The 17,035-nt window shown below is 41.6% G+C and overlaps 1 protein-coding gene across 4 annotated transcripts in view; it reads left to right on the top strand.

Annotated features, from left to right (window-relative positions):
• Window positions 1-17,035, top strand: part of NIPAL2 (NIPA like domain containing 2) — a 433,718-nt gene that overhangs the window by 309,488 nt on the left and 107,195 nt on the right. For all 4 annotated transcript variants that reach the window (XM_069220538.1, XM_069220535.1, XM_069220536.1 and 1 more), the window contains exons 6-7: window positions 5,751-5,847; window positions 12,254-12,389. In XM_069220538.1, the coding sequence (XP_069076639.1) occupies window positions 5,751-5,847; window positions 12,254-12,389 (233 nt within the window). The remainder of the gene's footprint in view (window positions 1-5,750; window positions 5,848-12,253; window positions 12,390-17,035) is intronic.

Genomic DNA, 17,035 nt, shown 5'->3' with positions numbered 1-17,035 from the left:
TCTGTACTGTGGAATGTTGCATATTTGTATGCTGTCATTGTCATATGGCTGGCAGTAAGACGAAACTGATCGATTTTCAGGTTGCTCCTGCGGGCCTCTTACATGTTAAACCTAAAATAAGGACTAGATCGTAACCTACAGCAAGCAAATAAATAACTTTTCATCACTACTTGGTTTCCGGCTCTCTCACTGAATTATGCTTAAAACCTTCAAAAACCTCACAAGGCACAAAACAGTTTTCAAGAACCCACCTTTGAGAATCAAACTAGTATTGCCAACCACACAAAAATTATGGTTTAAGGATGCCTAAAAGTATTGTTTTAAATTCAAAGCTCAAGCGTCCACCTATCAATGCCACCATTGTTCCGTTGACCAGTGAAAAAATGGTACTGCCAACAATGCAACAGAAGACCAGTTACTCCTCCAACTGATTATAAATGTCAAAGTTCAAGCAAGGCACTACTGGTTTTGGAAATGGGTCAGACTTTAGGAGCTTGTTTCTCTTGAGTGGCTGTCTGAGACCTCATTTTCTAGAACAGGATCACCTCCAATACCAAGGGCACACCCTGGGCTTACTGGTTCTCAGCTGTAGTACGTAACCTTTGATTTAGATTGTGGGTTTCATTTTGTCTTTAAGCCATAATATCTTCAGTTAGGGTAGAAAATGATCCAAATTGTTCCAGAATCCGTGCGACAAGCGAAACATGACCCCAAGGCCTCATGTCGAGGGTTAAATCCTTCTCTCAGGGTTGAAAAAGGGTAAATCAAATTTCTACAAACTCACGGATAGAAGGGCAGTGGAGGCTCCTCATAGTCCTGGAATAATTCCTGCAGATCATCTACCTCCTTGTAAAGTTAAAATTTCTATTTTGGACCTGGTCAGCTCTTTTGTACGGACCTTAGGGCTCCTGTGTGTCTCATTTTCTTGAGACAACCTCAGCAGAAGCTTCAGCCAGCTGAGCTTTCATCCATGAGTCATGGATAGGAGTCATTTCCTGTTATACACTTGCAGCTAAAGGGCAGGTCACAACAGTAGAGCATTCTCCAGACTTCAAAGTTTTTCCCTAGCTTCACAAAAATGGCTTCTCCAGAAAACCACTGGTCGTCAGACTTTTTTATTTGTGGTGCACCAGAGTTCCTCTAGACGTCATAACAGCATCAACCTATTGGCTCAGTAGTGTTAGTATTCGATAAAAACTAGTCGAAGTGGCAAGAACAAATGCTAATTAAGTTAAGTGCCATGTTCAACAACCATAAACTCAGTTAGCTAAAGTTGAAAGCATCTTTGTAGGCTTTTTTCTCATTCTTTCACAAAAGTGAACTAAGAGATGCACCAGTAGCCATGAAAGAGTGGAGACTCAGAGTCCCAGGGATTCAGGTCAGACTTCTTCTAAAATGCAAGGGGTACTTTGCAGCGTCTAGAGGTGGGAAGTTACATATGGCCATTGGTTATAGATTTGACCCCACAAAAAGCAGAGACTCTGAGACGGGGACAGACCTACCGTGCAGCAAAGCCAATTTAATGGAAGGTATGATGTCTGTCAGTGTAGAAGAACAGGAACACTTCACGCCTGGGGTCTGGGGTTTGGGGTTTGGGATTTGAGGGTAGTGCTTGAATATTGTTGGTGGAGGTGTTATCTACGTTGTAACTTTGTGTACTGTTTTGTAAGATGTGTGAGTTACATATTTTAAGCACTTCTTTGAGCACCCTCAATAAACTTTCAGATAGCCAACTTCAGTAAAAACATAACACTGGTCATGGCAGAAAAGGTTGAACAAGTGAAACATTGCACAGCTTTTTTGCCATCTTAGGACTTCTCTTCCTCCATTCTGGGTCCCTTATTATTTCTGCATGAATTGAATTTTGCGCAGTACGTTATGGTGACCAGCTTTCATAAGTTTCACTTTATTTTGAACTTTTGATAAGATGCACGTTTAAGTTTTCTTGACTGGTTTAAGTCTTTCAGTGTCTAAACTGTTATGATCTTATGTGGGCCTGCTTTTGTAGGTGACATCACAAGTTTAGACCCCTCCCATCTCCTTGCAGTGTTAATTAGTTGCTTGCAGTGAGCGAATAACTGCAAAAATAGACAAGGCTGCGATTGTGATGTCATCAATACAACAGGGCTTGTAAATATTGAACTTACACATTAAAAGCGAATGAGGAAATAAAGTAACTTTGAAAATCAAATAAAATCTTATGAAACAGGTCAACATAAGGTACAACATATCACTTTTTGCGTGGTCGGTCTGTTTACCTTTAAATTATAATATGCAATTTTGATATTTGTGGAAGCTCCCTGTAAATTACGTTCCATTTTGTCATTCAGTACCAGTACTTACATATACTCTTGTGGCTTTCGAGCCTGGTGCTTAATGATGGCTGTGTTCTCATTCCTCCCGTCCAGCCTCACAAAACAAAGAAAAACATGATTTTGAAATTATTTGCTGTTCTGCCGCCATGTATTGCGATATATGAAATATATCTGTGGCCTCCTCTGCTCTTGGCAGACCTTTGCAGTGTGCTTTCGAAGCAACCGCCTAGTGCCGGCCATTTCAGGCGCCTATCACAGTAAGTGGAATAATTTGAAATGTTCACCCGAAAAGGCCGCAGCACTCCCCTCGAGGACAGTCTAAAATTGGCGCGTTAATAGCCGGCGGCACCTGTGGTGCTGGGGGAGCATGTTGTGCCAGCCGCAGGTAAATATGTACAACTGAAAAAACAGCAGCAGCAGAAACCAAGATCTGAGTGACTGAACGGCCTCCACTCACCCGGGGCCTGCAAGATTTATGAGAGCAATTATTTGATAACCCAATTTGTTGCAGGAAGATGTGTTGCATTGGAAAGGCGCATGAATAATAAAGCAGGCCCACGCGGAACGATCTGTTAAAGAGTAATGCGTGTGCGCGAGCGGCGGAGCATGCTTGCAGTTTTAAAGGCTAAGAGCCTTATTTAGATATCGGCAGACGGGTTACTCTGTCACAATGGTGACAGATATCCTGTCTTCCAAAATCTAAATCCTAAAAGACATCATGGGATTTAGATTTAGGCGGACGGGATTCCCAGCACTGTGTGCAGAGTAACCTGTCTGCCAATACATCAATCAGGCCCTGTGAGCCTGATTTAGGTCTTGGTGGAGGGAATACTCTGTCACAAACGTGGCGGATATCCCGTCCGTCTTATTAAAATCTCCATGGGATATCATGGGATCGTAATACAGCGGACAGGATGTCCGTCACATTTGTAATGGAGTATTCTCCTCCGCAAAACCTAAATCAGGCTCTAAGGGCCTGATTTAGGCCTTGGCGGAGGTGAATAAAGTAAGACAGAATATAAGTGGCTGGGAGAAAGGCGCTCCCACTACCAGTGTGCATTCATTAGTCAGTAAAGTATCTTCAGTCTCAAAGTATGTGATGGGTGCTCAAAATGCAGGAGAGCAACCTGTTCCTCTGGAGCTGAAAAGTCTGCCAAATATGAGATTAGAATTTCAAGCACTTCACTCCTACACCAAGGTAAAATACCAAAATGAGCCCTCCAATACGTTTGCTTTTCTTGTTTATTTCACTTGACAAGAATACCACAGGTTTCATTAACAGCCAGTATCCAAGCACATACCCTCCATACACAAAGAAAACACATGTTTCATCCGTTAAGCAGATGTCATCACAGACTTCTTCAGGGTCATAATACCAATATTAAATCAGTTAGTAAATAATCAAAAAGGAGGTCGTTGCTCAAACCACCACCAACATCACCAGGGGTGAAGGAAAGATCAAAATTGCATGCCCAGGCCCAAGGAATAGTGAAAAGACTCATATCTCATGTGAAAAGAGGGTGTCATAGGTAGTACCAGAAAGAGATTCTTTCTCCCCCAGAAACATAATTGAAAAAGTACATCAAATCAATCCACTTACAACTTGTTTGGAAAAATATCTCACCTAAGAAAATACAAGGAATGTCTAATCTGTCATTATAGCTTCCCAAAATCATATCCTACAAATACCAAGCAATTTCAAAATTAATATTCTTTAAACTAAAACCCAAGCCCAAATGACCTATATCCCTTTTCCAAATTAATATAGGCTCCTCACCAGAATCAATCATCAAACAGTACTTCATTCTAATCGTAGTCGCCCAGTATTGTCATATGTGCATAATCTGTAAAAAAAAATATGAATATATCTTGTAAGATGTATAAGCTCCCATATCCTATCACCAAACCTATAAATAGCAATACAATACAGTTATTATTATCAATTTGAGGCCGCACAATGCCTTGACTTAGTGACGAGACACACAATAAGGTGGGGATTATTTCCAGAAATGTAGTGGCACATAAGTACACAATATAATGTAATATATGTCTATAATACCTATACTTAGTAACATCTCCAAGCCCATAATATGCATACTCAACACACTCCTAATTACTGAGTCCACACTGGGATTCTCACTTGTGGAAATCAATACAGATTCATTATTCTGTCCAGACCATATACGTAGCATAGGTTCCTGGTGAGTGAAACACAAGTATATGCTTCCCCAGAAGTTAATATTATTCTCCAAACCCAGCGACTCAAGATTCAAACTATGCTAGTTTCCACAAGTAATAGTAAACTCACCATGGAGTGTACTCCAGAATCCACCCAGTGTAACAAAGCGTGCAGCTGCGTGTAGCGCACCGCCAAATTGGATATCTTATTTATACTAGCACTCGGTAACAACACTATAAGTGACGTAGGACTAACGGGAGTGCCCTGCTTAATTCAGAAGTTATTCACACAATTAACCAATCGCCATCTTAGAGTGTCTAACAAATTTATAACCTTCCACCTATTATGTTCCAGACAAAATTAATATGATTGGACAATATAATAAAAACACTTCCCAATTTATGAGTCCACCTAGGGTTTATCACATAAAGATATTGTGCTATCCCAACTGTGTGAATAGCATAGGTTCCTGGTAAGCGAACACTCAAATATATGCTTCCCCCACAATTTATATTAGTCTCCAACCCATCAACTCAAGAGTATAGCTAAGCCAGTTCCCCCAAGTTATAGTACACTCACCACGGAAGATACTCCAGAATCCACCGGGTATTACAATACGTGCAGCGGCATATAGTGCGGCTGCCATATTGAATATCCTATTTATACTAGCATTCTGTAGCATCATGAGTGATGTAGGACCAGTGAGAGTGTACCACCCAATACGAACATCATTTTCACAATTAAACAATCACCATCTTTGAATGTGTTACAAAACTCTCTTCTAGCTATGACTTTGCATTCAACATTAAAAAGAATAAAGAATCATACCATTCCAATGTGTTCGCAAGAGAGTCAATCCCCACAGTCCAACCAACAATCAAACGTATCAATGGGGCAGACAGTTGCATATGTGCCACCTAACTCAAGATCGATACAGGCCATATGAGTAATTTGGTTGGATCGTGTCCTAATTTGAGTTCACCACGCCAGAGCATTACTAATGAAACTATAAACTACATTTTGGTACTTCACCTTGGTGTAGGAGTGGAGTGCTTGAAATTCTAATCTTATAATTGGCGGAGGTGAATACTCCATCACAAACGTGACAGATATCCTGTCTGCCGTATTACAATCCCCATGGGAAATAACTTTTCTGATTGAGTATTCCCCTCTGCAAACACCTAAATTAGGCCCTAAGTAAAACATTCGATGCAAGCTGCACAGAACTAACTTTTACCCTGGTTTTGTCTCTCCAGATCCTGGAAATAATCCTCTTCTGCATCCTGCTCTACTTCTATAAGAGGAAAAAGGTCAAGCACATTGTCATTCTCGTGATGCTGTTAGCTCTGCTAGGTAGGAACATGTTTAATTGTTTGCCTGCTTTTGGATCCAGTTTAAAAATCTGCAAGTTTGACAGTTCTTCAGAAAAACCTTTAATGCCTTTAATCGAGAAAGTGCCAACAAACATACTTTGGTGAATCCATTTTAGCTCTTATGGGGACTCAGGAGTTCAGCTCAGCCTGTGGCTTGAAGGCCTGTGACCCCATCACCTATAACCTACTTAGCTTGCTCTGTTTTATCTCATTTATTTTATCATTTCTTCTAAGATGGCTGCCATTGTTTATAGTTTATCAAATATTTTGATTTGCATTATCAATGCCACACCGTTAAGGCGTCATTATCAGTGTCATGATCAGTGATGGACGTAGGTATTGTTATCATGTCCCTTTCTCACTTAGGTGTGACAGGAACATAATGTGCACTTGTTGGGGATTGTTTATGTAATTGCCAACACAAATCTGCCTCCTCATCAGTTGTTTAGGAACATACCTTCTTCAGGGACCCTACATGATCGGTATACATAAATCTCATACGGACCAAGTCATTAGAGGGGTTCCTTCCGGATACCATCTAGGCTGCATGTCAACTTGCTGCATGTCAACTTGCTGCGGAACTCTTTGTGTCTCCGCGGAGTCTGACCTAGAGACCTCATTCCAAGGTAACAAGGGTTGGGGGCGCTTCTCATGAACGTGGTACTGGCAGATTAGGTTTATCATACCAAGCTCTCACTGGGGTAGAGAATTAGGTTTTCTATGCTAGGAATTGTATATCTCATGTTTATTGTAAAATGCTGGGGAGTTTTATATTCACAACTCTCATCTTCGCAATCCTGCTTCTTTTACTGTTCATTATCCTAATCATTGCAGCTCATGCACTTTATTGCAGATTGCAGTCTTTCCAATAAATATATTGAAAACTCTCCTGCATCTCCTTCTATACCTGTGTTTGACTGAGACTTGTTGCTAACAAGAGAAAAGGGTAACTTCTGTTCCACCACGACTCCACTGAGATTCTTTATCTAGAGTTCATGCATAAGGCTGCCAGAAATCACCTTTGCTTTCTGAGTTTTGATGAAGAACAGCTCGTGAGCCTGGAGGGGTGGGCCGATAGTTGCGACTTGTTGTAGGAGTGATTCAGTCACCTACAAACAAAAGTGCTGTCTCCTCTAAACCAGCAGTCTCGTCTAGAAGTGAGAGTCCAACTACATATTTTTAAATTGTGACTTTTGTTGTGGGGATTTGTCTTCTTTATTGTCTGAAATCCGCTGTGAGTCTTTTTTCTGTTTCACGTAGTCAGTACGTTGCTCTGGCAGGCCCATTTTCTCACTCCATCTATACGGTGTGTCCTGAAAGGAACGAGAGGGACATGAACCAGTATATCTGTCAGGAGTCTTTAAAGTTTCTCTATTTCTGAGATTTTATCTCCTTTCTGAGTTCTCTGGATGTGGAGAGTCTGCTCTCTGAGTTCTTTTGTCTTTATTTTGTTTTTCTTTATCCCAGCATTTTTTGGAAGCCTTGTGTGCTTGTTTAGTACCGTCCTTAGGGGTGGCACTCTGAATTTCAGGCTTCTTCAGCTTGACTCCCAAAATATCACGTCCTATACTAGTATAGGTTTTGGAAAAATCTTTGGTAGTTGACGCTCCTGTTCCATCTTTGGAATCTCCTAGAGCCACTGGCGTATAACCAAAGCTACCGCTTCACCTTTAATGTTACTAAGTATTAGTGAGAAGATTGTGTTGAAGTTACGCATCAGTTTCATCCCCAAATCCAGGGCTTGAGCAGCCCGTGTTCATTTTGAATTTGTTTTAACACTTGTCTGGGTACCACGCGTGGTGGTATAAATTGCAGCAAATTCTGTACCCCATTTGGTGCAGTCATCCACTGAGGGAAACATTCCGATTGGCAAGCACATTGTGAGAATCCTATGTTTATCCTGGGCTCCCGTATGAGGAAATACTGCTTGCAGCTGGTTAGTTTTTTGTGCTAATACTTCATACAATAGAGGGACTAGGAGAATTGACTGGTCGAGTGTAAAGTCTCCCAACAGTCAAATACAAAACAATAAGGTACACTGTTATGAAATGAATGGGATTGATTGTACCACAATACTGAATAGAGGTCAGCAAGGCACTTCTAAAATGAGAATCAAGATTTTCACACACCCCAGTGGGTGTCATGCTTCATCATTGGGCCTCCTCCTCAACGGGCCTGCACTGCAATGCCTGACGGGCCCCTCAGGGAGGCTCTTTGCCGGAGATCTTTTGATGAGTGCCATTATCGGTCATAAGAATAGACTTAAACCTACAGGTGAAGGAAATGAAGGACTGGAGATAGTGTGTTAAAAGGACTAAAGGCTCTTAAACATATGTGTTTATTAAGTCTTTAGGGTGTATGTCAAGGTTATAAACATACATAGAGAGTGGCAAAGGAAATAATGTTCCCACACTCGCCAAAAGAGATAGAGATGGTGAAAAAGAAAAATAATCCTTTAACCCACAATAGTGGTCAACATGTTTCACTCCTATGTTGTGACCAAAGGATCAGCTGGCATTTCTTCAGGACCAAAAGACAAACAAAAATCCTAGTCGTCAATTGAGAAACCCTATGTGTATCTGCAGTGTGTAGAAATATTAAGAGAAAGGTTTACAATTAAGTCTAGAAGCCCTCAATTTAGGTTGACCTGAAAAGAGAGAATGAACAAGATAGTACAACATAAAAAATCAATATATAGTAAAACATTAGAGTGCCCAAGCACTCAGTGTTCACATGCATACGCAATGTGAATAGGTGTCATGTTTCTGCCGGTAGAGTTTCCTGTGGAAACTTTGTGTGAGAGTCAATGTCACCTCACACATGATAAAATATATATTTATAGAATTGTTGCCTTACCATCCTATGTTAAGGAAAGGGCCCCTTGGGAACGTACGAGCCGTAGGACTACTGCAATACTATAATAAACAAAACTCAAGAATAAAATACATATGCAGAAAAATGGTCATACTTTAGGGTGTACACATATCATAATGTGAGAGATAAAGCCTGTCAAAACAATGAATTAGTAGATAAATAGATGAGCGGTCAATAGATTCAGTGCTTCAGAGCATGTGTGTACCTACTGTGGCTGAGTCATAAGCAATCACTATAAACGACCCAAATTATGTCAGGGAGAGGGATGGAAGCAAGACAAGAGCAGTCCACTAGCATCACTAGGGAACATACATAGACCCTGTATACTTCATAGACAAGTCTCTCGGAAATCAAAGCTCTTCCCCTGTTAAAGTCAAAGTGAGGTGGGGGTTATATAAATATTCTTATGGACACGTTTAAGTAACCACCCACTGCACCCCTCGAGTCGAAGGCATCCTCATTTTAGTGGATATCTGAAAGGAGGTCCAACCAGGACGTGGCGTGTAGGCGTATGTCACAGAAGTCCTCGTGAGGGAAGCGCGCAACTATCAAATATGTATACCAGTGATGTAATGGCGGAGTCGCCACATCACCTTGTGGTGAATTGGTAATGTGTTATTGGAAATAAGAGGAAGATAAATAGTGGGCCTCTCGACATGTATTTAGAGATAGGTGGGTGTACTGTACGGCAGCCCTCTCTACAAGGCTCCTGTGAGAGACATTTGGATAATAGACACCCCACATAGTTAAATGTGAGTGGTTACTTTCAAGACATTTGGGGCTATATTGGCCCGTAAATATTCTATCATGATAGTGCCCTGTACTACTGTTTTAATCAAGTTGTGTTTTAAAGAGATGGCCTGATAGTAGCCAATGTACCACTGATTTTCCGCAGGACCTAGCATTTAGAAAAGACTGGGCTCAAATTGCGTAGGAATGCACAAGACATTGGTTAGTCCTGATATCAACACATCAAAAAGATTAGCAGAGACCATTACAATTCAGATTAATTTGTCAGAGTGCACTTACGACTACTTTAACTATGATAGCATTCAAGAACCGTGTGGCTGAGATCAACACCGAACTGAACGCGACTAAAGATTATCTTACTAACTGTAATTATCTAACTTACGGTATGGTGTGCCGTAGTTGAGACACGGCGCAAACGTGATGGCGTTAGGGGGGCACTGTTTTTGTCACCCTGTGCTTTTCTCCATTTGCATTGTAGGATGTAGTGTTGTTCTCATTTTCATGATCTTGTAGTTTTTACATTATGATCCTTATCTTGAGAATTGGTTTGTTTGACAAACCTTTGAATGTTTCTGATTGTCCAGCCCTTTATATAGTCAGCTGTAGAAGCTGGTTGTCAGTCAGATGTTTGGAGAGATGGGGTGCAGTGCTGAGAGGTTCAGTGTTTTCCATTGTCTGTGCTTGCTTATTATACTTTACCCATGGGTGATTACATGATTGCCTAGTTGAAAGTGGCAGACTAATATAGTTATTTGGTTGTTGGAAGGGGGCTAAGGTGAGTTATCTGTTTCTGTCACCAAGCAGTTGGCAGCTAGTCAGGAGGTGGCTGGTGGTTTGTGGAAAGAGGGGTTCAGGGGTGACAACTGTTGAAGGAAATAACTGGAAGGAGCCGAGCTGGATTTGCTGTGAAACTGTAGTGGGTTGATGGTAAAGGCTCACCCGAGAATGAGGTAATCATGGATTCATGCTGTGTTCTTAAACTTTATATCTATAACAAGGACAACAAAATATGCCCACGTGTCATGAGTACAAGTGTACCAATCTGTACAAAACATTGTGTGGGACTTATTCAAGATGCATCTGTAACGTGAGCAGTTCATTTGAACTGAGGTTTACAAAGGCGTCCCACTGTATTGCAGATACAATGACATGTATGTGCCTGCAGAATATCGACATTACCTGATTATCTTCTGGAATTCATTGATGAAAGGACATTTCAACACCCTGTTGGTGTGGTAGTTGAATGACTGCTTCCTGAGGAGAGCCTTCAAAGACATTGGTGTTGAAACATCAACAAAGTCCCTCTACAATGAACAGAGCGGACTGGCTAACTTTATGAAAGCTAGCCTAGTTTTTTCAGGACCTCAACATGTATACAACCACTGGGGAATATACAGTATTCTGTGTTGTAACTATTGTCCATTTTTATACTATATGACCACTGTGTTCTCTGCACTACTAATTCACTTCCTCAACTATACCTATATTGTTTTGTATGTGTACGAACATGTATGATGAAAATTCTGTTTGTTTAGAACATTATTTATTGATTATCCATGTTTCAGTACTGATCTTTTGCTACTTAGGATTCATGATGGCCTTCACATGGAATTCATACCTCCGGATGAATACTCTGCTCTTGAATAGGTCCCACTTGGCTTTTTGTACAGATTGATATGTGTTCAGATACTTAACTTCTTCCATCGTCGTAGGTCGATTACCGCTTTGGAAAGCTTTCCTTTGAGAATGAGGTTCCTTGGCTTAAAACTGGGATTCAATTATGCATGCTAGGTTCTGAGTGTAGTCAAGTTGATTGTTGATTTGGAATGAGAATCTACATTCACATGATGAATGTATGGAGTGCAATGAGGTTTCTACTACCCAGAGAGTGCTTCAGTAATTAATTTCCAATGGATCAAATATTGGAATACTTTGGGAATAGTTACATTCAAATGTGAAAGCTTCAATTGATCTCCTTGGCCGTTTTACTATTTTGTCATTCCCATGTTCTTTCAGACTTCCGATCTCCATGCTATTAAGTATTCCATCTCTCCCATCTCAGTCATCTCTTCTGAGTAGTTAACTTAATCAAGTGCAAACAAAGGGGCAGATTTACAAGAAAATGGTGCCTCAGCACTGGGGCACCAGTTTTCTTGCGTCGCCCCTGCCCCACCTAATGACACCATGGCGGTCGTTAGGACAGTAGCATCAACATTTTTTATGCTATTGTGGCGCATTGCTGCACTAGCGTCAAAAATGTTGATGCTAGTGCAGCAAAGTGCAGGGAGGCCCATTGATTTCAGTGGGTCTGTCATTTTAACGCCTGTCCTTAGCAGGGGTTAAAAATGATGGAAAAAATGGCGGAGTGAAATTTTATAGGGGGGCCTCTCTGCACCGGAATGCCCCATTTGCATACATTATGCCTGGTGCAAGTGCATGCATGCATTGCACCACTTTGTAAATCTGGTGCGGCAAAACTGCCTTCCTAGCCGCATTAGCATAAAAAAATGACGCTAATGTGGCTCGCTAAGTGAAGTCAAATGACCATCAATGTTTTATGGAGGTTGGCTTTGGCCAACATTGAGTTTAATGGAAGGTATATTTCCATAACAGTCTTACGAGTGCTCTTACGAGTTAACTATATGGCAAATATTCAAGAAAAAGAGTAAAATATACAAAATAGCTAACCTTTCTAGTGTGTAAACTGACATGTCAAACTCCTTTTCAGTTATTTCATGTGTGGATTGTCTTCTCTGTTCCAGGATCTGTTGCTGTGATTTCAGTGAAAGCTGTCTCGGGTTTGCTGATTCTCACTGTGAAGGGAAGCATGCAGTTGACTTACCCCATCTTCTACGTCATGCTTGTGGTGATGGTCACATCCTGTGCCGCCAAGGTCAAGTAAGTGATCCTTCAACCTCTCTTTTTATCTCTTACTCCAACAGCATTGACTGTTTCACAGTGGAGAGAAATATGGCCATATTGTGGATCAGCAATAATTCAAAATATTCCAATTTATGAGGAGGTGAGAAGTTTGAAGGATAATCAACAGGTGCCAGCTTCTCCATCACAGGAATATTATGTTGAAGTGCATTTCACCTGTGGATTTTCTTTTGAATTTCCACTGCCATCTAGTTCTAAGCTTGGATCTTATTTCTAAATGTGTCACTATGAATTGAGCTGGGTAATAGTAACACCTATTGTTTATAGAGCTACAAAGCAGTTCAGTCTGAAACATTATGTGCTATTTAATTAAATTTACAAGCTAGCTATAGCACACTGTACACTTCAATAAAAGAAAAAGAGTGGCAAAATATTGCCCTTAAACAGGTACATTCTGTAGGTCATATTATGCAATACAAAATATTACTAATAATCATTACAGTGGACCGACATATATACACCTAATAAACGTAATTACTATTATCAACACCATATCACTATGATTCCAGTTAATGGGCAAACCCAAAATCATAAAGAATGCCCAGGTTCTGAAATTCCTACATACTGTACAAAATGGAAGATATGTTTTATTTAGATGCTGGTGGTATAACATAACGCATACAATTATAGATGGTTGATTGTAAATGACCGGATGGTTTCACTGAAGGTTCGGGGTGACATCAAATAGATAATGAAAGAGAAGCTTCACTTGTCTTTTTAGTGAAGGTGAAAAACATCCCCTTCATTCACAGTTACCCATCCAAAATTCTATCTGCTGACCTGCCACCCACACCACCCAGCATCTTGCCATTTCTTTCTTCCCAAACCCAATTTATAAAAAATCCTAGTTTCTTGCAATCCACCCTTACCAACTTCTGTCTACTTATCTACGTCCCTCCCCAAATAGGTAAATATCTGCTGTGCTCCCTTCCATTCCCACCACACTCAATTTTACTAGCTATCTCATGTCCATATAAAAAGAAATCAAGCACCTAGTGTTCGACCCCCTGTCCCTGTCACCCTTTGAGCATTACTTTATCTTACAGACCCAAAGGTGTGTTCTCCACTTTCACATTGAGAGTGAGGGCAGAGAGCCTGCCCACTCCGACAGCGTTCTTTTTAGTTGTGACAGCGCATGTGCTGTCTGTGCTTTCGCTTGCAAGGGATATTGTATGTTACAGGGGGCTTGAAGCTCACCCATTAATCACCATTCATTGCCTTCATTATCACTCTTATTTGCTGCCTCATAATAGGGCAGCGCATGACAGCATCACTTCCTCTTCTTTCAGTTGGAGCATGGACCAAGTACTGATTGATTCACGTTGATTACCGTCCTTCCACTGATTGCACTGTGGTTGTGGTACTATATTTTACATTTTTTTCATCTTCCCCTTCCAACCCCAAACCCCCTTGTCCATGTTGCTTCTTCCCCTCCCACCTCCACCCACCATTGTACCTGTTGCCCCTTACCCCTCGCACCCCCTGACTATATTGCTTCTTCCTCCATCCACCCCCCGTCCATGTTGCTTCTTCCTCTCCCACACCCTACCCTCCTGTTGTCTGTGTTGCCAACTCCCATCCACTGTAATTTAAAAAAAAAAAGTGCTATGACATGACCAGTGCTGCCCAGGTCATAATACATTTTTTTAAATATATTTTACCGTAATTGCACAGCAGCCATGCTGCTCTACAACATGTCTAAAAGACATTGGAAAAGTCAATAGCTCTTGCATAGGTGAGAATTATTGGCTTTTCCAGTGCTGATGGAGCCTCTTGTCAGTATGTACTTGATTTCCCTGAAAGTGTGTGTCTGTGGTCCTGCATAACTGTGCTGAAAGCAAACATGCCTGACTGTGACAGCAGGGCACCCAACATGTTTCTTTACCCCCATTAGGTGTGCAGGGTCCAAACGAAACTGGAGAATGCGGGTGCGATGGAAGGGTGCCACCCACTGCTTAACTTGTAAAAGAGTAAGTGCGGGGCCCCAGGCTCTGCTTAAAAGATGGCTTTGTGCTGAATATCAAGGCTGTGTAGTCCTCAATCCACCTCATTCAAGCCTCTTTAATCCACTTCCAGACACTCCCTTGTCGTTTATCTCACTCTTGCAGGTTCCTGCTTTCTCCCTTTCTGACAATTTTACTTCTTTCTCTTCCACATCTTTCCGTCTTTTGTGTTTTTCCCACTCTTGCTGTCGTCAATGTCTGATGGAGAAAGATAAGTGTTGGTCCCCAACAGAGAGTGCCAGTGGCCCCCTTCTGCAACCACCGGCTCAAATTAAGCACTGCATCCACCATTTCGTCGCTTCACTCAGGTCTCTGGAGACCTAGCAAGGCGAGGCAACACTGGGAAGCTAGTGCTTCTCTTTGTGACAGAACCGTGAAAACACAACTTTTCTTTTTATGCTATTGTTTTGCATCATACCAGTGGGTTAACTGGATTCAGAATCCACAGTATATCTCTCAGTGAGAGCCATACATAACAAGTTAGGTTAGTTTGGAGGTTTAACTTATTGGCATGTAAACTTGAGTCACTTCACCTTGGGAACCTCTTCTTACCCTGTTTGACCTTTACGTATACGTACAGATGTGCAAAGATGGTTGAAAAAGTGAAAATGATTGTAAATATGCAAGTAAATGCAGCTATGTTCCATGGTATGGTTATTTATCGACGTCATTGTTATTCCTATTGGACACCCCTGTCACCACTTCTTGGTGTCACAATTGCCTAAAAATCCATTCATTTTATGGACCCTCTGTAATTTCATTTACACATATAATATTGTGCAGGTTTCTACTTTATAAAGAAAGGCAATTTTGTAGGTGCCCAGTTTCTTCATTTTCTGCGTGCATGTGTGCATTTCTGCGTGCATATATGTGGGCAGAAAAAAGTCCTGAATTTCGTACAAGTATACTGTCTTATCTTTTGGAATTATAGTAGCAGACGAAGTATTTTATCGTGTATTTCTCAGCTTGCTGAATTTGCTGCAGACGATCCGTCATAATAAAACTGCGCGAGGTAGAAAATCACACCCTCCTAAGTAATATGCCTCGGGCGAAGAGAGGCGAAGATCGAGAGGGGAGGCTCTCCTCAGCATGGCTTCCACTGATGCAGCAGATGAAGTGGCATCTGGGCGCGAAGGTCTGAGTGGCCCTCTGGACCCCATTATTGCTGCATTTTATTACTCAAATAGCAGCCTGGCTACGCTGCAGCAGGGACTGCTCCCAACCCCATGCCAGAGAATGCGCCGCGCACCGTGGGAATCCCGGGAAATGGAGAGAATGCCAACCACCGATGCAAAGAGCCCAAAAGCAACACCGGGAAATATACCTATACTAATACCTGGGAATGATGGGTGTACGCTTCCTTGGAGTGAGATTCGTGAATGATAACTGAAGGGAGGACCAATTAAAGACTTTGGTTCTGCCTTGTTAATTCAAACCAGTGCTTCATTTGTAAATAAAAAGGTGCCGGTGCCCAGAGCCCTCCTCTTGAACACGCAGCTGCTACAATTAACTGTGCGAACACAGAATACTGAGGCAGCTTAATCTTAAAGCCATCTCGGGCCTCGTCAATCCATATAAAGCCACTCGCTGCCCCTTCAGCTCACTCCTGCAGCTTTCTGCTTTCTTCCTTTATGACGATTTTTCGTTTTTCTCTTCCGCCGCCTTTCCCATGTGTGTCTTTTGCTCTCAGCGAATGCTTGAGGCAGAAGAATAAGCCCTGCCCTTAAAAATAAGTGCCGTGCTCAGCACCGCCAACAACAAGCACAAATTAAGCACTGATTCAAACGCAGTTCAATATAAAAACCTGGGGTGAACCCGGTATCAATGGCACAACGCAGCCGGCTTTTCCCCATAGAAATGTCGGTGAAATAATAGCCACATTAGAGACATGAAATCAATCTGTAAAATTCCTGCACCTACTTATTAGAACAAAGTAAAATGTAACTAGTAAAACAGGACCAAAATGCTAGTATTGGAATAAAGGCATTGGGAGACATGACATTTTTTAACTTTATTTGGAGAGCATGTTGCCTTTGCAGAGGGTGTTTGCCTTGAGGGGATGCACCGTCCTCAATCAGCAAGTAATATACGAGGAATGGTATCTATCAAGAGGTAATGCGCTGCTACACTTATGAAAGGTGGGGAATATTTTGGACAAAGCGATTAGCCCAAACGCCAACTAATCGCGTTGCCTGAGACAACAAAAAACGCACGAGAGGGCCTATGAGTGGATTTTTTTTAACCAAAACATGATCATAGTTGTGCCTTAGGCATGCAGAGGAGTATATTCCCCATTTTCTTTTGCAGGTATTAACGTATTTACTTTAAGAGATACAATTTTACAAGCAGTTGCTAGTTACGATCATTTCAAAAGGCTCAAAGTGGCGGGTTGCTTGTTTCGATTGTTGCAAAGGAACGGATCGACAGTTTGTTAGAGGCTGTATGTGGAATAGGTAAGGTTAGGCCGAGTGAGACCGGGGTAGTGTAGTTAATCTCAGTCTCAGGGAGGATACGTGATCATAGGGGAGGTTGGCTAAGGGGACAACTGGCCAACAGGTCTATGTAGGAGAAGAGCTTTCAGCTCCGTTTTGAAGATCGGCA

This window comes from Pleurodeles waltl, chromosome 2_2, assembly GCF_031143425.1.
Source record: "Pleurodeles waltl isolate 20211129_DDA chromosome 2_2, aPleWal1.hap1.20221129, whole genome shotgun sequence".
In the NCBI taxonomy this organism is placed as follows: domain Eukaryota; kingdom Metazoa; phylum Chordata; class Amphibia; order Caudata; family Salamandridae; genus Pleurodeles; species Pleurodeles waltl.
Note: the sequence above shows the minus strand (reverse complement) of the source record. Positions and strands in the feature narration are given on the sequence as shown.